This window comes from Psammomys obesus, unplaced genomic scaffold (assembly GCF_907164565.1).
Source record: "Psammomys obesus unplaced genomic scaffold, mPsaObe1.curated_primary_1811, whole genome shotgun sequence".
In the NCBI taxonomy this organism is placed as follows: domain Eukaryota; kingdom Metazoa; phylum Chordata; class Mammalia; order Rodentia; family Muridae; genus Psammomys; species Psammomys obesus.
This window is the reverse complement of record NW_026591643.1, coordinates 1,749,127-1,768,932: the sequence shown is the minus strand read 5'-3', so window position 1 is coordinate 1,768,932 and position 19,806 is coordinate 1,749,127. Positions and strand designations below refer to the sequence as shown.

The 19,806-nt window shown below is 41.6% G+C and overlaps 1 protein-coding gene across 6 annotated transcripts in view; it reads left to right on the top strand.

Annotated features, from left to right (window-relative positions):
- Nucleotides 1-19,806, top strand: part of Evi5 (ecotropic viral integration site 5) — a 151,589-nt gene that overhangs the window by 57,646 nt on the left and 74,137 nt on the right. For all 6 annotated transcript variants that reach the window (XM_055611559.1, XM_055611561.1, XM_055611558.1 and 3 more), the window contains 8 exons: nucleotides 6,163-6,352; nucleotides 6,951-7,175; nucleotides 8,585-8,659; nucleotides 9,952-10,077; nucleotides 12,012-12,155; nucleotides 13,024-13,113; nucleotides 13,223-13,320; nucleotides 15,613-15,673. In XM_055611559.1, coding sequence (XP_055467534.1) covers nucleotides 6,163-6,352; nucleotides 6,951-7,175; nucleotides 8,585-8,659; nucleotides 9,952-10,077; nucleotides 12,012-12,155; nucleotides 13,024-13,113; nucleotides 13,223-13,320; nucleotides 15,613-15,673 — 1,009 coding nt within the window. The remainder of the gene's footprint in view (nucleotides 1-6,162; nucleotides 6,353-6,950; nucleotides 7,176-8,584; nucleotides 8,660-9,951; nucleotides 10,078-12,011; nucleotides 12,156-13,023; nucleotides 13,114-13,222; nucleotides 13,321-15,612; nucleotides 15,674-19,806) is intronic.

Genomic DNA, 19,806 nt, shown 5'->3' with positions numbered 1-19,806 from the left:
CTTGCTCAGTCTGTTATTTGGGAAGGCTTCTGATTTTTGTGTGTTAATTTTCTGTCCTGCTAATTTGCTGAAAGTGTTTATCAGCTGTGTAGTTTTTTTTTTTTCTTTTGTCCTTTTTTTTTTTTTTTTTTTTTGAGTAGCCTTGACTGTCCTGGAACTAGCCAGGTAGACCAGGCTGGCCTTGAGTGATGGGATTAAAGGCATGCACCACTACCGCCTCCCATTTCCTGGTAGAGTTTTTAGCGTCATTTATATATAAAATTATCTCATCTGCAAATAAAAATATGCTGATTCTTCCTTTCCTGTTTGTGTCCCCTAGATTGCCTTCAGTTGTCTAATTGCTCCAGCAAAGGCCTTCAAGTACTGTATTGAATAAGTGTGGAGAGAGTGGACAGGCTTGTCTCGTTCCTGATTTTAGTGGAAATGCTTTTGAGTTTCTCTCCATTTAAGTCGTTGCTGACTGTGGCTTACTGTAAACTGCCTTTATTGTGTTGAAGTATTGTGTTGAAGGTATAGATCAGTTTATGTATCTACAAAATACCAGTCTGTTCTACCACTGACCTTATTCATTATCTTCATTTCAAATAAATATTTCAAATATCTTTTTCTTTTTGAGACAGGGTTTCTCTGTGTAGCCCTGGCTGTCCTGGAAGACCAAGACCTGTAGACCAGGCTGGCCTTGAACTCACAGAGATCCACCTGCCTCTGCCCCCCAGAGTGCTGGGCTTACATATGTGCACTGCACCCAGCTCTCAGTCTGTTTATGTGATGGATCACATTTATCGATTTGTATGTGTTAAACCATCCCTGCATCGCTGGGGTGAAGCCTGCTTGATAATGGTGTATGATCTTTTTGATGTGTTTTGGATTTGGTTTGCAAGTATTTTACTGAGAATTTTTGTGTTTATGTTCATAAGGAAAAGTGGTCTGTAATTCTCTTTGCTGGGTCTTTAGGTATCTGAGTAACTGGTCTCATAAAAATGATTGGGCAAGCTTCCTTCTGTTTTTATTTTGTGTAAAAATTTGAGGAGTATTGGGATTAACTCTTCTTTTTAAGTCTGGTAGAACTCTGCACTCTAACCATCTGGCCCTAGGCTTTTTTTGGGTGGTAGACTTTTTTTTTTTTTTTTTAAGATTTATTTTGGTTATGAGTGCTCTTTCTGCATGTGTACCTGCATGCCAGAAGAGGGCATCAGATCACATTATAGATGGTTGTGAGCTACCATGTGGGTGCTGGAAATTGAACCCACCTCTGGAAGAGTAGATAGTGCTTTTAACCTCTGAGCTATCTCTCCAGCATAGTTGGTAGACTTTTAATGACTTCTATTTCACTCTGGGATATAGGTCTGTTTAAATTGCTTATCTGATTTAACTTTGGTAGGTAATAAATATCAAGAAAATTACCCATTTCTTTTAGATTTTACAATTTCACGGCATTCAGATTTTTAAATTTAAAGTATGTACTTACATTTCTCTGGATTTCCTCATTGTCTATTGTTATGACCCTTTTGTCTTTAATTTTGTTAATTTGCATCTTTTCACCTTTTAGTTAATTTCACTAAAGGTTAGCTTAGTGATTTTTCTCATAGAACCAATTCTTCCTTTCAGTGAAACTTAGTATTTGTGTGTTTGTACCTGGACGACTTCAGCCTGACTTCCGTTAGTCCTTGCTGTCTACTCTTTTTGGGTGTTAGTTCTTCCTGTTGCAAAGCTTTCTAAGTTGCTAAGATGAGATCTTTCCAGTTTATTTAGGAAGGCACTTAGTGTTGTGACTGCCCTGATTACAGCTCATAGTTTTGTAAATGTGTTTTCATTTTTATTCAGTTGGAAAAGTTTTAAATTTCTTTCTTGATTTCTGTCTTGCCTCATTCTTTACTGGTGAGTTGTTAGTTGATGTCCAACTTTAAACAGTGGTAGTCTGATAGGAAGCAGAGTATTATTTCAGTTTTCTTCCATTTATTCAGATATGCTTTGTATTTAAGTATGTGGTTCAGTTTTGCAGGATGTTCCATGTGCTGCTGAGAAGAAAGCATACTTTTCGGAGTCTGGGCTAAAATGTTCTGAAAATATTTGTTAAGTACATTAAATTTATGATGCTATTAAACTCTTTAGTTTTTGTCTGGATGGCCTGTTGGCGAGAGTTGGGTATTGAAGTTTATGACACACTCATCAGTGTGTCAGGGTCAGTATGTGATTTTACCTGTAATAGTGTTTTTGTTTGTTTGTTTATAAACTTGGGAGTCCTTTTGTTCGATGTATACATGTTTAGAATCACAATATCCTCTTGGTAGGTTTTTCTTTGAGTATGTAGGTTCTTTCCTGTCTCTTCTGATTAATTTTGTTTTGAGGTCTTATTTTTGTCAGCTATGGAAATAACTATAAATCTGCTTACTTCTTGGGTCCATTTGCGTGGTGTATGTTTTTCCATCCTTTTTCCCTGAGGTAATGTCTCTCCTTGATGTAATGTGTGTTTATTGAATGAAGCAAGAAGAATGGCTTCTGATTTCTCACTCATCTTGTTAGGCTGTGTCTTCTGTTGGAGGAATTGAAACCGTTAATATTGAGGGTTATCATGAGTGGTGTTTATTAATCCTTGTTGTTAATGGTGTGGTTTTCCTCCCTCTTTGATTTCCTGGTTTGGGATGATGTATTCCTCCTTGTGTTTTGTGGGGTATGGTTAACTTCTTCAGATTAAAATTTCCCTTGTGGCTCTATAGGGCTGGATTGGTGGCTAGATACTGTTTAAACCTGGTTTTATTATGAAATATTTTCTTTTCTCCATATATTGTGATTGATAGTTTTGCTAGACATAGCAATCTGGGCTGGTGTCTGTGGTCTCCTAGAATTTGTCTGGCTTTTTAGAGTCACCATTGAGAAGTCAGTTGTTATTTTAACGAATCTACTTTTTCATGTTATCTGATCTTTTTTCCCTTATAGCTTTGACTATTCTGTCTTTGTACTGTTTGTTTAGTATTTTAATTATTATGTGTCATCTGGAATTTCTTTTCTGTCCTGTCTACTTGGTGTTCTGTATGCATCTTGTACCTTGGTAGGGGACCCCCTTCTTTAGGTGAGGGAAATTTTCTTCTATGATTTTGTTGAAAATATTTTTTGTGCCTTTGATTTGGTGCTGCTCATTGTGGTGGTTATCGTCTTTTCCTGGATATTTTTAGATCTAACATTTTCTTTGACTGAGGTATTGGTGTTTCTTCTACTTTGTCTTCAACCTGAGATTTTCTCTTCCATGTCTTATACTCTGTTTGGTGAGGCTTATCTCTGACGTTTTGGTTTGATTTCCTAAATTTTTCTTTTTCAATTTTACTTTTTTTTTTTAAGACAGGGTTTCTCAGTGTAGCTTTTGCTGTCCTGGACTTGCTTAGTAGACCAGGCTGGCCTCTACTCAGACTCACAGCGATCCCCCTGTCTGAGTATGCCACCACCATCCAGCTTCCAATTTTTCTGTTTGGGTTTTCTTTAAGATTCTCTTTGCACTTTCAAGTCTTGAACTGATTTACTCATTTTCTTCTAGTGTTTGTTTGTGTTTCTAGACTTCTTTAAAGGATTCATTTGTACCTGTTTTTGGCCCTTAATCATATTCCTAATTGCTGTCTTAAAGTTCTTGTCTTAGGCTTCAGCTCTGTGGCCTTCCTCAGGGCTACTGTAGTAGTGTTAGTGGGTCCTGGTGGAAGCCAGTTGCTGCGGGTGTTAATGATTGTGTTTTTGCACTAATGTCTAGGCATTGGGGGCTGGGATGGTTGAGGAGCTGTAGACGTTGATGTCTGCTCTTGTCTTTGTTGGGAAGGGGTTCCATCCTTTGGTTTCTGGTGCCCTTTCTGGATCTTAGGAAAGGGTGACTGTGGGTTCCCTGGTAGGGTGAGGAGGAAAGCTGGCAGTGCTGCTCGGTTCTCTGGAGGAGAGGCACTTAGGTGCAGACTGCTGTATAAGACTAGAGAGATTGCAATGGAGGACAGGACGGAAAGTGAAAGTCACTCCATCCCAGCATCCAGGGGTGCTCACTTGGGGTCCCAGGAAGAGAGTACCTCAAGGTGTTGGTGGCTGCCATGAAAGAATGGGTGTGCCCTAGGGCTCAGCTAGGGCTGAGTGGTTCTACAGGAAGGGGAATTGCATCTGCTGAGGGTTTGGGGGAGTCCCTGGGGAATGGAGGGAGAGTGAAAGGAGAGAGATCTGCAAGTCCATCCAGTTATTATTCTGATGCTGGTCTGTGAGAACCACATTAGCTCCATGCTGCCTGGCATTTGGTATCTTGAGACCTTAGGGTTTCAGCCATGTTCATGTGTGGTTAGTGTGGTTTATATTATGTGTCTGTGTTGTGTAAAGACATTGAACCTTCTTCAGGTGCTTTTTGCCCATTTCTTATCTCCCCTTATATTTTGCTTCTAACAGTATTTGGGAAATTTTTAAATTTTTGTTATGGAAAATATTTTTTTTTTCCAAATAAGGATAGAACTTGTTTCTAAAATTAATAATATAGTGTAGTTTATTATGACATATGTAGCTATACAGGGTTTTCTTTTTGTTGTTGCTTTTTTAAGACAGGGTTTCTACATTACACAGAGCTTTGGCTGTCCTGGAACTCACTCTGTAGACTAGACTGTCCTTGAACTCACAGAGATCTGACTGCCTCCTGAGCGCTAGGTTTAAGGTATGCACCACCACCACCTGGCTGGAGTAGATGTTTTACATTTCCTTAACCATCTTTCTTCAGAAAGGAGCCCAAGACAGGACTGCAAAGTCAAAAGCAACAGGGATCTTTTAGAGAAAAGCCCCAGCTTCACAGGACAAGCAGACTTACGGAATTCAGGAGAGTGCTCTGCGCATTGTCACTGGCTAGGAGTCTGGGCCTGGTTTTGCCACATCTGTGTATAACATACAATTGCAAGTATAGATACTTTGTTTACATACATATGTGAAACAGGAAAAAAGAGAAGGGATTTGGTTAATCATTACTTTTTAGATCTGGTAAGAGAGTAAACTTAATAGGGTTTAAGGATTAGTAAATCCATAGATTCTGTTGAGGTTTTTAAAATATCTGTTCTTTTTCCCATAGAGCTACTCCTCCCCTGACTTCCCTAATTTGATTTTAAAACATCTTTAAATGACAGCCCTTCATTCACTCACCGGTCTGTCTGTCTGTCTGTCTGTCTGTCATTTCTTTATTGAGGCCACATGTGTGTCAATCAGAGGACACTTTGTTCTCCCCTTCTTCCTGGCGAGCCCCAGATACTGAGCACAGGCATTAGCAAGTGTTTTACCTGGTGAGCCATTTTACTATCCGTGGGCTGCTCGTGAGCTTCCCCAGGCAGGTCTTAGAAATCTTTGGTAGGTGCACTTCCTGCTGCAGCCTTTTGAGTGGTGTCTGTTCCGGCTGTCGGTGTGAACTGGTGTGAACTGCTGTGCTCAGCTCTCTTCACACAGGTGGAGGTCAGAGAGCCCAGCGGAGGCAGTCCTTGTCTTCCACTGTGTGAGCACTGGGGATTGAGCTTGGGTTGTCAGAGTTGGCAGCAAGTGCTCTATCTGCTGAGCCTTCTGCTCAGCCTTCTCACTGGCTTCTTTTTTTTAATTTATTTACAGTGGTAAGAATATGAATTATAACGGGGCTGACTGTGCTAGCATGCTTATAATATACCTTACTACTTCAGTTTTTAAACTGCTATGCATAGTGAAAAAGTGCAACACTTGCAGATTTCAACCAAACAAAAATTGTTAAAACGGTTTTTTTTTTTTTTTTTGTTTGTTTGTTTGTTTGTTTTTGAGATACGGTTTCTCTGTGTAGTCTTGGTTGTCCTGGAACTCACTTTGTAGACCAAGCTGGCCTTAAACTCAGAGATTTGTCTGCCTCTGCCTCCCAAGCACTGGGATTAAAGGTGTGTGCCACCACACCTGATTTAAAGCGTATTTTAAAGCTGGCATGAAGGTACTTACCTTTATTCCATTCAGAAGGCAGAGGCAGGAGGATCTCTGTGAGTTCGAGGCCAGCCTGGTCTACAGAGTGAGTTCCAGGACAGCCAGAGCTACAGAGAAACCCTATCTTGAAAAAACAACAACAAAAAACTAATTATTCTAATGAAGTTTTAAATGTTACCCTTACCTTATGTAGTAGCATGTGAAGTGCTATCTCAAACCATCTTAATTCTGTTTTAGGTTGATAGAGACAGACAGTAAGTCTCTAAGATCTGTGAATGGGTCAAGAAGAAACAGTGGCTCCTCCCTTGTATCCAGCTCGTCAGCTTCCAGCAACCTCAGCCACCTTGAGGAAGACTCTTGGGTTCTTTGGGGAAGAATTGTGAATGAATGGGATGATGTGCGCAAGAAGAAAGAAAAGCAAGTAAAGGTATTTTCATTGTTTACTGGAGATTTTTTTTTTTTTTTTTAATCCCAGAGAATATCAGGCATGGTTTTAGGAAAAACAGGAAGATTCTAGTTACTTCTGAGCTGTGTTAGGAACAGGTTGTCTTTATATGCCTTTATCATCCATGCTGAAATAAAAAGCTCTGGTTTGAAGAAATTCAAGGTTGAAAATTAATTTAGAAATTAAATTCCATTTTATAAATTCAAGACAGCTTCCAGCAAAACATCACATAACACAAACCGAGTCTTCCGAGAAATCAGAATCTCCCACTTCAGCGTTCTGCCCTTCTTTCGCTGCGGCAGCCCTTTGGATGTGAGGGTGTGGGAGCATGGAATGTGTCAGGGCCTTAGCACCTTTAAAAGCCACATTCTTAGGGGACTGACAGGTTATCCATGGCTTTGTAGACCCCTGATCAGCAGGGCCAAACCTTAGCCTTGTTAAAGAACGTCATAGTTTATTATTAAACAAACTTTGTGGATTATAAGTTTGATAAAGTTTTCCATTGTGGCAGTCCTCTCCCCAGAACTCTTGGGTTACAAGGCATGAGATGTTTAAAAGTTCTGCTTTTGTTTTGTTTTAGGAGCTTGTTCGTAAAGGGATACCTCACCACTTCAGAGCGATAGTGTGGCAGCTTTTATGTGATGCCCAGAGTATGCCTGTTAAGGACCAGTACTCAGAACTCCTGAAAATGACTTCACCTTGTGAAAAGTTGATCCGAAGGGACATTGCTAGAACTTACCCAGAACACAATTTTTTTAAGGAAAAAGATAGTCTTGGGCAGGAGGTTTTATTTAATGTAATGAAGGTAAGGACTATTCATTTTTTTTAATGAAATGAATTTGTGAAGGGTTGAAATTATACATTTCCATAATTAGTGTGAGCTCGCATCATGGTAATCAGGGGCTTGAGCAGCACACTTTAGTTTCAGCGCACTTTTTTCTTTCATTCTGGAGAACTTATTAGAACATTCATCACCTTATAGCTGAGCTGTCTCTACCCATCAGACATACTAATGACATGGAACCCGTTATTAATTATGAAAGCTTGGCCTTGTTTTCTACTAGCTCGAATAACTTAATTAACCCCTTTATACTAGTGTGCATTCTTCCATGTGGCTTGTTAACTCTTTCTCTGCGTCTGGCTGGTGATTTCTCATGCCTCATTCTTTCCTAGAGTCCTGTCTCTGTGAGAAGTCCTGCCTCCCTTTCCTGCCTTTGCTATAGACCGTTCAGCTCTTTATGAAACCAAGCAAAAGGCGTTGGAGGGACTGTTTACAAAATATGATGCAGCCAATGAATAACAATGTCAAAGTCCAGCCTGTACTTCGCTTTCTGCTGGTACAGAAACCAGCATTTGAAAATAATATATAAGGGCAATTTTTACATAGTGTACTCCAACACCTTTTTTAGCGTTTGTCTGTGTAGCCTTGGCTATCTTGGACCCTCGTTGTAGACCAGGCTGGCCTTGAACTCATGGTGATCCACCTCCCTGAGTGCTAGAGTTAAAGGCCTGCACCACATACCCAGCTCCCCAACTCATCTTATATACCAGTAGCTGACAAAAAGGAACCCACTCTCCTTGACCGTTGCAGGATTCTTCACGAGAATAATTCAGACTGTGTCAGCTTCCTGACCTGTGATAATGGTCCTAGTTGTTAGTGTTCTCAGCCCTTTAAAAACCTGCTGTTGCCTCTTTAATATTGCCTTTCCATGGTTTCTTTTTCTTCCACCTACCTCTGTGAAACACCAGTTGAAGTCATTTGAATTTTGTTGTTTTACCTTAATTGTACTGTTTGTCTCTATCAGATAAAAACTTCACTCGCCTTTTAGGCTCCCCCACCTTTCTGAGTATAAACTGCTTTATTTTCTTTGTCCTTAGGAGTGGCCATTTCCTTTTTCTTCTTCTCTTTTTTTGTTGGTTTTTGGAGACAGGGTTTCTCTGTGTAGCCTTGGCTCTCCTGGACAGGTGTGCACCACCATGCCCAGGTTATAGAGCTGCCACTTTCTAATTGGGAAATTGTCAAAGGAAATGTTATGTAATAAGCCATTTGCTTTTTAAATATTTATAGAATAACACCTGCAGCAAGTAAGCAAGAGCTTTTCTAAAAAAAATAAATGGATTTTTAATTTAACTGTCTCACCAATTTTAGGTTTTTGGAGAAGGAAGATGCAATATACACGTTGAAGTATTTGAACAGCATGTTTTCCTTTTCAGGCGTACTCCTTGGTGGACCGAGAGGTTGGTTACTGTCAAGGCAGTGCGTTCATAGTTGGACTGTTGCTCATGCAGGTGAGTTAATGCGTGGAATAGTAACTGTCTAAGCTTCTCAAAGTCAGCTAGAGAACTTAAAAACCATCTTCAAGCCTGGCAGGGTGGCACACGCCTTTAATCCTAGCACTTGGGGAAGCAGGGTCAGGTGGATCTCTGTGAGTTTGAGGCCAGCCTGGTCTACAAAGTGAGTCTAGGACAGCCAAGGCTACACAGAGAAACCTTCTGGAAGAAAAAAAACCAACCAACCAACCCAAAACCTTCAGTTTACTGAGTTAGGCAGTTTTTTTTATTTCCCTAGGCATAACGTACTTAGTCATTTACATTTGCACTTTGAAAGTAAAAGGACATACTCTTACCACCAAATGAAATTTAAGATCCTGAACTACTTTATCTTTCCTCCTTCTCCCTTCGTCCTCTTCTCTTCTTCTCTCTTCTTTGGTAGAGCCTGAGCCTAGGGCCTTGCATGCACTATCGCTGAGCTGCAGGCCCGGCTTCCTATTTTGAAAAAAATGATTCCAAACCTTTTACATGTGTAAAGTGTAGACCCAGCTTGCAGGTTGGCCTCTTTCAGGAACGAAACCGGAATCATTGGCTTGGTAAGCGCCTTTAACTGCCGAGCCGTCCTGCCAGCTCTCTGACTTCTGCCTCTTCCTTTTTATGCTTTTGAAGATTTTTATGCTTTAATTATCTGTGTGTGGGGGTTTGTGTACATGCCTGTGGTGCCTGTGGCGTCCAGAAGGAGGTGCTGAGTTTTCTGCAGTTACAGGCATTTGTGAGCTCCCTGACAAGGGCACTGACACCAAACTTGGGCTCCTCTAAGAGCAGTATGAGATCTTAACTGCTGAGCCATCTTCCCAACCTCCACCTTTATTTCTTAATATACAATTGTGCCAATTTATCATACAAAAGCTTTTCACCTATTCTTAAATTTCACTCATCAGCATTTGATGATCCTTCCCCAACCAAGGATGATAAAAATAAAGTTTCATATAAAATCTTCTTTATGTTACATACATGTTCAGTGTCCAGACCCATGTGAAAAAGCTGAGTGTGCTGGTGTGCATGCCTCATGTGCATGTTCCCCGTGTTAGGAAGGCTTGCTCAGCGAGCCCCGGGCCAGTGAGAGGACTGTCTCAAGAAAACAGGATGTATGGAGCCCAAGGAATGTGGCAGCCAGGGTTCATCTCTGGCCTCCATGAACAAGCACATTCATCAGAAGAAGAAAAAAATGAGTGATACTTTGTCTAAATATGATTTTGTTTATTTGTGTATCGTGAAATGTTGGTAGTATTTTTTTCTTTTTAAAACAGATGCCAGAAGAAGAAGCTTTTTGTGTATTTGTTAAATTAATGCAAGACTACAGACTTCGTGAACTTTTTAAACCAAGTATGGCAGAACTGGGCCTTTGTATGTACCAGTTTGAAAGCATGATACAGGTAAAAGCTCACCTTTACCATTTTTACGCCATTTTCTGAAAGTCATCATGGTGAATTTTATGTTAAAAGCATAGAAGCAAGTGCTTAGTGGTTTAAAGAACCTTTGGTGCTCTTGCAGATCCCATTAAGTCCTGTTCTAGGGAATCTGGTGCCCCCTGCTGGCTAATACGGGCAGGCGGCATCCACAGTGCATATAGGTACATGCAGGCAAAATAGTTAAACACGTTAAAAAAAAAAAAAAAAGACATAGCAACAGTTGACAAAAAGAGCTTTAATCCCATGATGACTTGCTGGTCAGTTTAACACGATTAGACCTATTTCGACAAGCCAGTCACGGGCTGAGGCTTCCCCCTCAGACCTGAAGCACTGGCGCCAGATTTGCCACGGCTCAGCCGCGTGCTGCTGCTTGTGTTCCTGCTGTGGTAGGCGCTCTGAGCCCTCGCTGTTGAGGCTCCTTTCCCCGTTCATTGTATCTTTCCCCTGTCCTTTGATCTTTTTTATATTTTTTGCATGCGCCCATAATTTTATGTAACTAGCTTAAGATTCAAATTGTTTAGAAGTCACTATAAAGCTGAAGAGCACTGGACTCAAAGTCAAGTGGAAATCTTTTATTTTTGTCTCACTATATATAGCCTTGGCTGGACTAGAACTTGCTGTATAGACCAGGGTGGCCTCAAACTCAGAGATCTATCTGCTCTTGCCGCCTGAGTGCTGGGATTAAAGGTGTGTGCACCACACCTGGTGAAAAACATTTATTTTTTATTTTTTGAAATTTTTTACCTTTCTGGATTTGGTTTTTATTTTTAATTTAATTTAAAATTTTATTTATAAGTAAATAACCCTTTTGTGTGGTTCTTTAGGAGAAAAGTATGAGTATTCTACTTTATTTACATTTAGGTTAGGTGGAAAGAATTTTAGAATATGGGTCAGCATTTTGGCTGATAAGAGAGGCAGGTTTTTTGTTGTTGTATGTTTGTTTCTCAAGACAAGGTCTCTCTGTGTAGCCCTGGCTGTCCAGGCTGGCTTTTAACTCGGAAAATCCTCCTGCCTCTGCTTCCCCAGTACTGGGATCAAAGGTGTGTGCCACCTCCTGGCTGAGAGTCAACTTTGAGAGTCACCTTTCTCTGGAATTATGAAATCCTGTATTTTATAAAAAATGGGATATGAAATGTTCTTACATTTTAAGAAAGAAAATCAGAATACATCTTGAGGTAATTTTTCTTTTCTGAAATAGTAATTTTGTTTGTTGATACCTTAAGCTTTTGGTCCTATGCATATTAAAACATTGTTGAAAATCATCTACTTTTCTACTCTGGGAATTAAGATGGAGAACTGATGGTATATAGTGCTTGGAAGTTCAGCATGGCATCTTCCATTTTAGAAGGTTTTTAGAAATAATACAGTTAAGTATAGAAGATCTCAAACAACTGTACTCACGAAGAAAATGTCAAAAAATAAACATTTTATGGCTTTGTTTTCTCAACACTGTTTATTATGTATACAGTGTTTTGCCTGCTTATACACTTACACACCAGAAGAGGGTGAGAGGGTGCCAGATCTCATTATAGATGGTTGTGAGCCACCATGTGGTTGCTGGGAATTGAACTCAGGACCTTTGGAAGAACAGCCAATGCTCTTAACCTCTGAGCCACCTCTCCAGCCCCAGCACAGTATTTATGCGGGGATGGATATTTGGTTTGGTTATGGTTTAGTTTTTCTTCTCAGTGAATCAAATGTTAAGATATACCTTAAATTCCAGTTCCGTGTCATTTCTTTGTCCTTCCTAGATTGAAGCTGTTAACTCAAAGTGTCGATTTCTGTATTTGAGTTTTCATGTTATTCTAGCTCTTCTTTGTATTTGGTGTAGGCTTACCTAGGGATAATCTGGTTTGAAACTCTCCATTTTATTTTGTTTGAACTATTCTTTTCTCTAGGAGTGTCTTCCAGAGCTCTTTGTACATTTTCAATCGCAGAGTTTCCATACATCCATGTATGCATCGTCTTGGTTCTTGACTATCTTTCTTACAACTTTTCCACTTCCAATTGCAACAAGGATATTTGATATCTTTATGTCTGAGGTAAGTCTAAGTGAGCAGACTGGGAATAACAACAGAATGAAGGAGTCTTGTGTTAATTAGAGCAAGAATAGTGCAGGGAGAAATTAGAGAGCTGCCCTAGTGTCCCCACTGCACTGCTTTCATAACGCATCTCATTAAAGCCTCATAATAGCCTTACTGGGTAGGTTCTGGTAATATCTCCATTTGTTAGATGACGGATGAGGAAGCTTATCCTTCGTCTTACAGGGAGTTTGAGTGCCTGAATGTAGACATTACAGCTGCTCGGTACAGTCACGGTCAAGGATTCAAATATAAACAAATTCATCCTCGTTATTACCCTTGAAGGATACAGTGAGAGTAAATGAGAAGTAAATTCTCCCACGCAGTTAGCACTGTTGTAGTTCATCTCTTTTCCAAACAATCAGTCCTGTAGTTATCTGTTCTGTGAATGCTTTCCCATTGTGCCTTGGGTGTCAGTGACATGGTGGTGATCTTTGTCTTCCGTTGTTTGAATGTAATATTGTTAGTTACTTCTTGAAAGGATCAGTTCATTTGATTTATCTAATTTAGCTTGGACTGGAGTTGGCAAACAATCCACTTACTCCGCGCTGTGATTCCCATATCAAATCTGTCTTCTAATATGTTTTCTTGAGACAAAGCCCCGCCCATTTTTGCATGTGTTTGTGTCAGCTGTGGGCTACATGGTAGAGAGGAGCAGTTGTAAAGGGACATTGGGCCATCAAGTCAGACAGGTTTGCTGTCCAACTCTGCAGAATGCATTTGCTGGGCCTTCGTTTACATCCTTAAGTGCTTTCCTTGATATTATTTTGAATGCTTAATTTTTTGTCGATGAAGGAGTGAATAAACTTGGCTTTATTTGCTTCATCAGGGCTTGGAAATAGTGTTTCGAGTGGGCCTAGCGCTTCTCCAGATGAACCAGGCGGAGTTACTGCAGCTCGACATGGAGGGGATGTTGCAGGTGGGTCAGTTCTGGGCGCCAGCTGCCTCCAGATCCGCCGCTGACGGCCAGATCCGCCGCTGACGGCCACTGCTGCTAATAATGTTGTTTTTCACTTATTGTTTCTCAGCACTTTCAGAAAGTCATTCCACATCAATTTGACGGTGGCCCAGACAAATTAATCCAGTCAGCTTACCAAATCAAATACAACTCAAAAAAAATGAAAAAGTAAGTATTTTGTATGATCTAGTTAAGGAACTTAGTAAAATGCACAGGCTGTTCAGTGGACGTGGGGACCATCTGGTGGAAAGTACAGTTTTCCTCCTTAGTATAAATGTTTGCCTTATTTGGTAGCATTGTCTTCAGTACAAGGTAACGTTAGACTGTGTTCTGAGTTTAATGGTGGGGCACGGGAGCCCTGAATCTCACTTCTAAGCCCTTCTTTCCATCTGTGGGGGTTAGTAGTACATGCGTGTGTAAGCGTTTTTAGATGTTTTTAGTGTTCACTGTCATTACCCGTGGTGCTGGGGAGTGAGGTACATACTCTACCACCGGTTTGTACACAAAGCCTGACATGCTATAATAAAAACAAATTTAGTGGCTCTGGCCACGGACATGCTTTCCTCAAAGTTCCACCCCGTGTCCCTGGCGTGTGCGGCAGCACAAATAGCAGCATGGATGGAGGTTTCATCTTTGTATTGTTCCTTCCTAGAGGAGATTTGTGTGGCACATGCCTCATTAAAAAAATTCAAGATAGGCAATCTCAGTTCCTGCTTTAATTTTTTTTCTCTCTTAACAATTAATTAAGGGAGCTGGGAAGATGGCTCAGAGGTTAAGAACACTGTCTTCTCTTCTAGAGGTCCTAAGTTCAATTCCCAGCACCCACATGGTGGCTCACAACCACCATGTGTACTAGAATCTGATGTCCTCTTCTGGCATGCGGGTGTACATACAGATAGAGCACTCACGTGTGAAATAAATAAATAAGTAAGTAAATAAATAAATAAACAAACAAACAAATAAATAGATAGATAAATAAATAAATAAATAAATAAATAATTTAAAAGAGAAATAGCTATTACTCTTCTAGCTTCTGGTGCTGAGATGATTCTTACCCTAATGGCGTGCTTAGAATTCATGTCACTGAAGCTTCTGAATGATACCAGCACTTATGGTAATAGGATGTTGGTTGTTCTTTTGAGACAGCGTCTCACTTTGTAGCTCAGGCTGGCCTTGAACTTTGGCAGGCCTACCTAACCTCACACAAAGTAGGACTGAATGTGTGTGCCACCATCTCTGCCTTCCTCCCTTTCCTAAATAAAATATTTCCTTCCCTTCTAATATGAATTCAGAGTGCAGGTGCTGCCTTCGCCTCCAGGTTCTTGCTCTGTTCCTCCGGTGTTTATCCTTAACTTCTAGTTAGTTTTTTATTACGTCTATTTGTTCTGTGTGTTTGCACTCACAAACAGATCATCTGGTTTGGCCCACACTTATCTCACTGGCCCTCTCTCTGTCTTGCTTGTGACATAGTTTTTCTGGAGCCCAGACTAATTTCCAGTTCACTGTTCTCCTGCCTCTGCCTCCTGATTCTGGGACCACAGGTGTGTGCCACCGTGCCCGGCTTCTATTTTGCTTTTTATGAAGCTTGATTCTAAAGGAATGAATAGTTTATCATCATTAGCTTAGCTTCATACATTATTTTAAGTTTTTGTTTGTTTGGTTGTTTGGTTTCTCTTGGTAGCCTTGGCTGTCCTGGAACTCACTCCATACACCAGGCTGGCCTTGAACTTACAGTGATCTGCTTGCCTTTGCCTCCTTGGGTGCTGGAACTAAAGGTGTGTGCCCAAACCACCCAGCTTAAGTATCTTTTTGTCAACCACGAAAATATTCAGATGTATGGAAAAATATCCATATTTTATATCTAGCTTTAACAGTTGTTATACTTTGCCATATTTATTTTTCTTCTTAGAAATTATAAAGCAAAGTACAGAAGCCATGATGACTGTTCCCTTGTACTTCAGTGTTCACAGAGCAAAGCCATCTGCTTCCCTTGCTGTGTGACTTTCATTTCCTAACAGTGTTGTCACGTGTCCAGTACACGGGTTGGAAATGGTTCTGCCATGGCCTGTCACCTGCAGGGACCCTACCTCTACCTATTCTGCCTGCATCCTGCCCATTCTGCTGCTGTTCCGCTGCCCATTCTGCTGCTCTGCTATTTTCTTCTCACATGAATCATTTCAAGTTAGATCTTGAGGAAAACTGAAGTTTTATGTTAATATGTCCTTTTTGTTTTGTTTTGCTTTTGTTTTTCAGTACAGGGTTTCTCTGTGTAGCCCTGGCTGTCCTGGAACTCACCCTGTAGACCAGGCTGGCCTTGAACTCAGATCTGCCTGCCTCTGCCTCCCAAGTGCTGGGATTAAAGGTGTGTGCCACCATGCCCGACTAATATGTCCTTTTAACTTAAACAATTTCATAACTACTTTTGAATGAAATATACAATTAACGTTTTTTCCTTTTTAGACTTGAAAAAGAATACACTACAATAAAAACTAAAGAAATGGAAGAGCAAGTTGAAATTAAAGTAAGTATCTCAGGGCTCTTTTTTAATTGCTGAAGAGTCAGGACTTTGACAAATGTTAGAATGAAATTTGTGTTTATTGGTATCCTCCTGTAGTTGAAAGCAGGATGGTGTAACCGAACTTACTGTTCCTTGTGGCTGAGAGGAGATAGTTCTTCCCCTTTTTGACTTGTTCCTCAGGAGAAAACAGAGCCATGGAAACCACGTTCTTGTAAGCATTTGTAAAATCTTCGGAGAAGGTGGTTTGTTGTAGTGCAGTTCAGAGCCGAGTAAGGTGGGGTTGGCCGCACAGGCCAAGCTGCTCCATGAGCTCCTCACTGTTGCGCAGCATCTCTGCGGCCCTGGGCCAGTGCAGAGTTGGTCTTTAAGCAAACATCATATTTTGGATTACCCTCAGAAAGCAGGTAGATTTTCAGTTTGAAGGACAAATAAATATTTTGTGTACTCTGAAATTCTTTTTTTTAAGATTTATTTATTTATTTTATGTATCTGTATATGCGCCTGCACACCAGAAGAGGACATCAGATCATGTTATAGGTGGTTGAGAGCCACCATGTGGGTGCTGGGAATTGAACTCATGACCTGGAAGAGCAACCAGTGCTCTTAACCTCTGAGCCATCTCTCCAGCACTACTCCGAAATTCTTATTTGCACTTCTTGTAAGCCAGGAAGTGATATTTTAATTTAGAAACTATTGGATTCTGTAATAATGTAGGTAAGATCACACATAGTTAGTACAGTGTGTTAACCTTGTACAAGTAGGAAAAATGAGCGTAACGACTTTAGACGACGTAACTGTCAACGTTTGCACAATGCCAGCTCAGCACAGTAAAGTCGGGTACATTTCTCAATGCTTCCAAAAAGCCTAGAACTTCTTTTTCCTTGAGGTAGGGTACCCTGAGTCCCTCTGAGCCTACTGGGCCACCTCCAAGGGTTGACATTGTCGGCGTTTGCCACTGTGCCTGGCAGAGCTGAACAGTTCTCCTTACACTTCCTGTTTATTTTTGTGTGACTGTGCATGTGCACATTGTGGTGCACTCGGGGATGAGTTGAAGGAGTTGGCTCTTCTTCTTCACCCCATGTCTGCCCCAGGGACTAAGCAGCAGATGTGATGGCTAGTGCCTTTCCTGATGAAGCCTGTCTCTCTGGTTCAGGCCAAGGAATTCTTATGAGCTGTTGGTGCTCTCAGAGTTGAAAGTGTTGCTGAACATGGCTATAAAATACTATTTGTCTGTAAATGGCTTTAATTGAATGAGTGCTCATTTTTGGTACAGTTTTTCTCAGGAGACTTACGAGATTTTTACTGTTCTGTCTGTGATCCACCTCATTCACATTTCTGTGTCTGTTCTTTGCTAACTGCAAGTCTGAACATGGCTTTTCTCCACAGCTGCTGTCTAGCTTGCTTTGCTTATAGGGCCCTGAGTAGGGTAAGTCACACCTACACTGGAGCCTATTGAAGGAAAAGTCTTCATCCTGTTGAGTGTGTACAGAGAATAGGTTATCACATGTTTTCAACATGCAGAACTGCAAGTCAAGGCTCTGAGGATGGGGAACCATCTTGTATTTCACCAGTTCATTCATTCACAGTTCTGTGAACAGTTCTTATTTTCAAAGAGAGTTCACACAAAATTGAGTCATGTATATACAGAATCAAAATGGCATTCTCAGAAAAAAAAAAAAAATCCTTAACCAATGCTTTATCTTTTCAGAATTAAATACAAGCCTTGTTTCTTAGGGAAGTTGTAGTTCACATGTCTCGCACAGTACTCTTCAGTATTAGTGACATATGTGCTGTGGAGGTGGTGGCCGACTGAGAGCCATCTGACTAGAAAATTAATAGAACATACTAAGACAATGAAGTATGTTGAAAGGAGAAAACAAACAAGAATAAAACATGCTAATCTCCAGGGAACTTTGCTCATCTTAAAATATTTCCATGTGTGTGTATGTGCACACGTTTAGAGGATGTGCTGGTGGGGGACGGAGGACAACAGGTGTCCTTGTCTGCTCTCACTGCGCTGGTGTCTTACTGGTCTGCCAGCTGCCTAACCTACACACACAAACAACCTCAGCAAGAAAGCACAGAGAACATCCCATCATGGAAGCTGGAGTGTGTCACAGTGTGTCCCACAGTACACCCCTCTGTCCACACATCTTCACCTGCAAATGTTCATTGCAGCGAGTCATTGGTCTGCTTCAAGGCCTCTGGCTTGTGACACATCAATATTCCATCCTCCTCCCAGTTATCCTGTTGTTGCCCTGTGTCACCGAGATCCTGAAGCTTTGAAGCAGCAGAACTGGCCCTTTCATTCGTCCCAACCATTCCCAGATGGTATAGATTTTGGGGTGGGCCAGTTCAGAGCCCTGGATCTGGACCTGGGTGGTAGCTAGCTGGCTAGCCCACCAGCTCTCCCTTATCCATACCACCAGAGTGAGCTCTCTAACACTGCTGTCGCTAGACCAGTGCCCTGATGACAGCTCTCCTGCTGTCCTTGGAGACAGCTCACCTGCACCCAGGCCCCCAGATCCAACTCCACCACGCTGCCCAGTTCAGGTTCAGGGCCCGCTCTCCTGCAGCCTCCGAGGGGCAGGGATAGTTCTCCTGCTCTCATGACCCCTGCTCTCAGGTCTCCTTCTTTCCTCTGGTGGTGAGGGGGTAAAGGCATCACCCCTGCAGCCAGGCCACCTACAGAGGAGTGGCAGGGCCAGGTCTCCAGTGCTCTCACCCTCGGGGCTGACTCACCTGTGTCCGCTGCACCAGGGCCAGCTCTACTCTGCTGTCCAGATGAGGCTCAAGTCCCGTTCACTCATGTGCTGCAGCAGGCTAGGGATAGGGCCAGCTCCCCTGCTCTCGTGAGCACATAGCCAGTTCTCTGCCTGCCACAGGTGGTGAAGGGCAAGAGGCCATTACCACCTCATCTGGGCCTGGAGGGTCAACTCACCCGCCCTCTCTCCTTTGGTGCTGGTTCACCCCCTCCCACCACCAGGGCCCGTCCTGCTATTCTGCCCAAGCGAGGTGCAGGGCCAGCTCACCTACTAATAAACTCTTGGGACCTATGTTCTCTCTAACCTTCACTACTGGGTACCAGGCACATGCAGCCATACCCAGCTTTTTACATGGTGCTGTGGATCCAAAAAGTATCCTTAGCTATGATAGCATGTGTTTTTGCCCGTTTCACCAACCCTATTTTTTTTCTTTCTTTCTATCTATCTATCTATCTATCTATCTATCTATCTATCTATCTATCTAGTATATAGTGTTCAGTCTGCATGTACACCTGCCCCGTCAGAAGAGGGCACCAGATCTCATTATAGATGGTTGTGAGCCACCATGTGGTTGCTGGGAATTGAACTCAGGACCTCTGGAAGGGCAGGCAGTATTCTTATCCCCTGAGCCATCTCTCCAGCTCCCCACCAACCCTATTTTTATTTGTTGTTGTTCTCATCCTCCTCCATTTTCCTTCCTTCCTTCCTTCCTTCCTTCCTTCCTTCCTTCCTTCCTTCCTTCCTTCCTTCCTTCCTTCCTTCTTCCCCTTCCTCCTCTTGTTCTTTCTTCTTATCTGCATGTTTGAATTCTTTTGTCTTATTTCCCTCACTGCCATACTGTAAGTGCTGGGTGTTATACCCACAGCCTTGCAAATTCTAGGGTACTTTCTTTACCACTGACTGAGCTGTATCCTCAGCCTGTGTTTTGGTTTTTATTTTGAGATAGGTGATCACTAAATTGTCTAAGCTGGCCTTGGATTCACTTTGTAGCCCAGACAGGCCTTGAACTTACAGTTTTTGTTTTAAGCTTCCTTGAGTAGCTGAAATTATCAGTATACACCATCAGGCCTGCCTGGCTCCCATCCTGTTTTCATTTTTTTTATCAAGTCCCTCAGGCTCCAATTTTTGCAGTTTCTTTTAGATTTATTTATTTTATGTGAATAAGTGTTTTGACTGCATGTATGTGTACCACATGTGTGTCTTGTGCCCAGGGAGTTCAGAAGTATATGTGGCTTGGTATTGATAAACAAAACAAGAATTGGGGAAATTATGAGATTTGAAAAACAAAACGTATTTTTTGTTTGCGTCTACTGTGTTCCTGTGCACACGTATGCTAGACGCATGTGTCTCATCACATACACACAAAGTCAA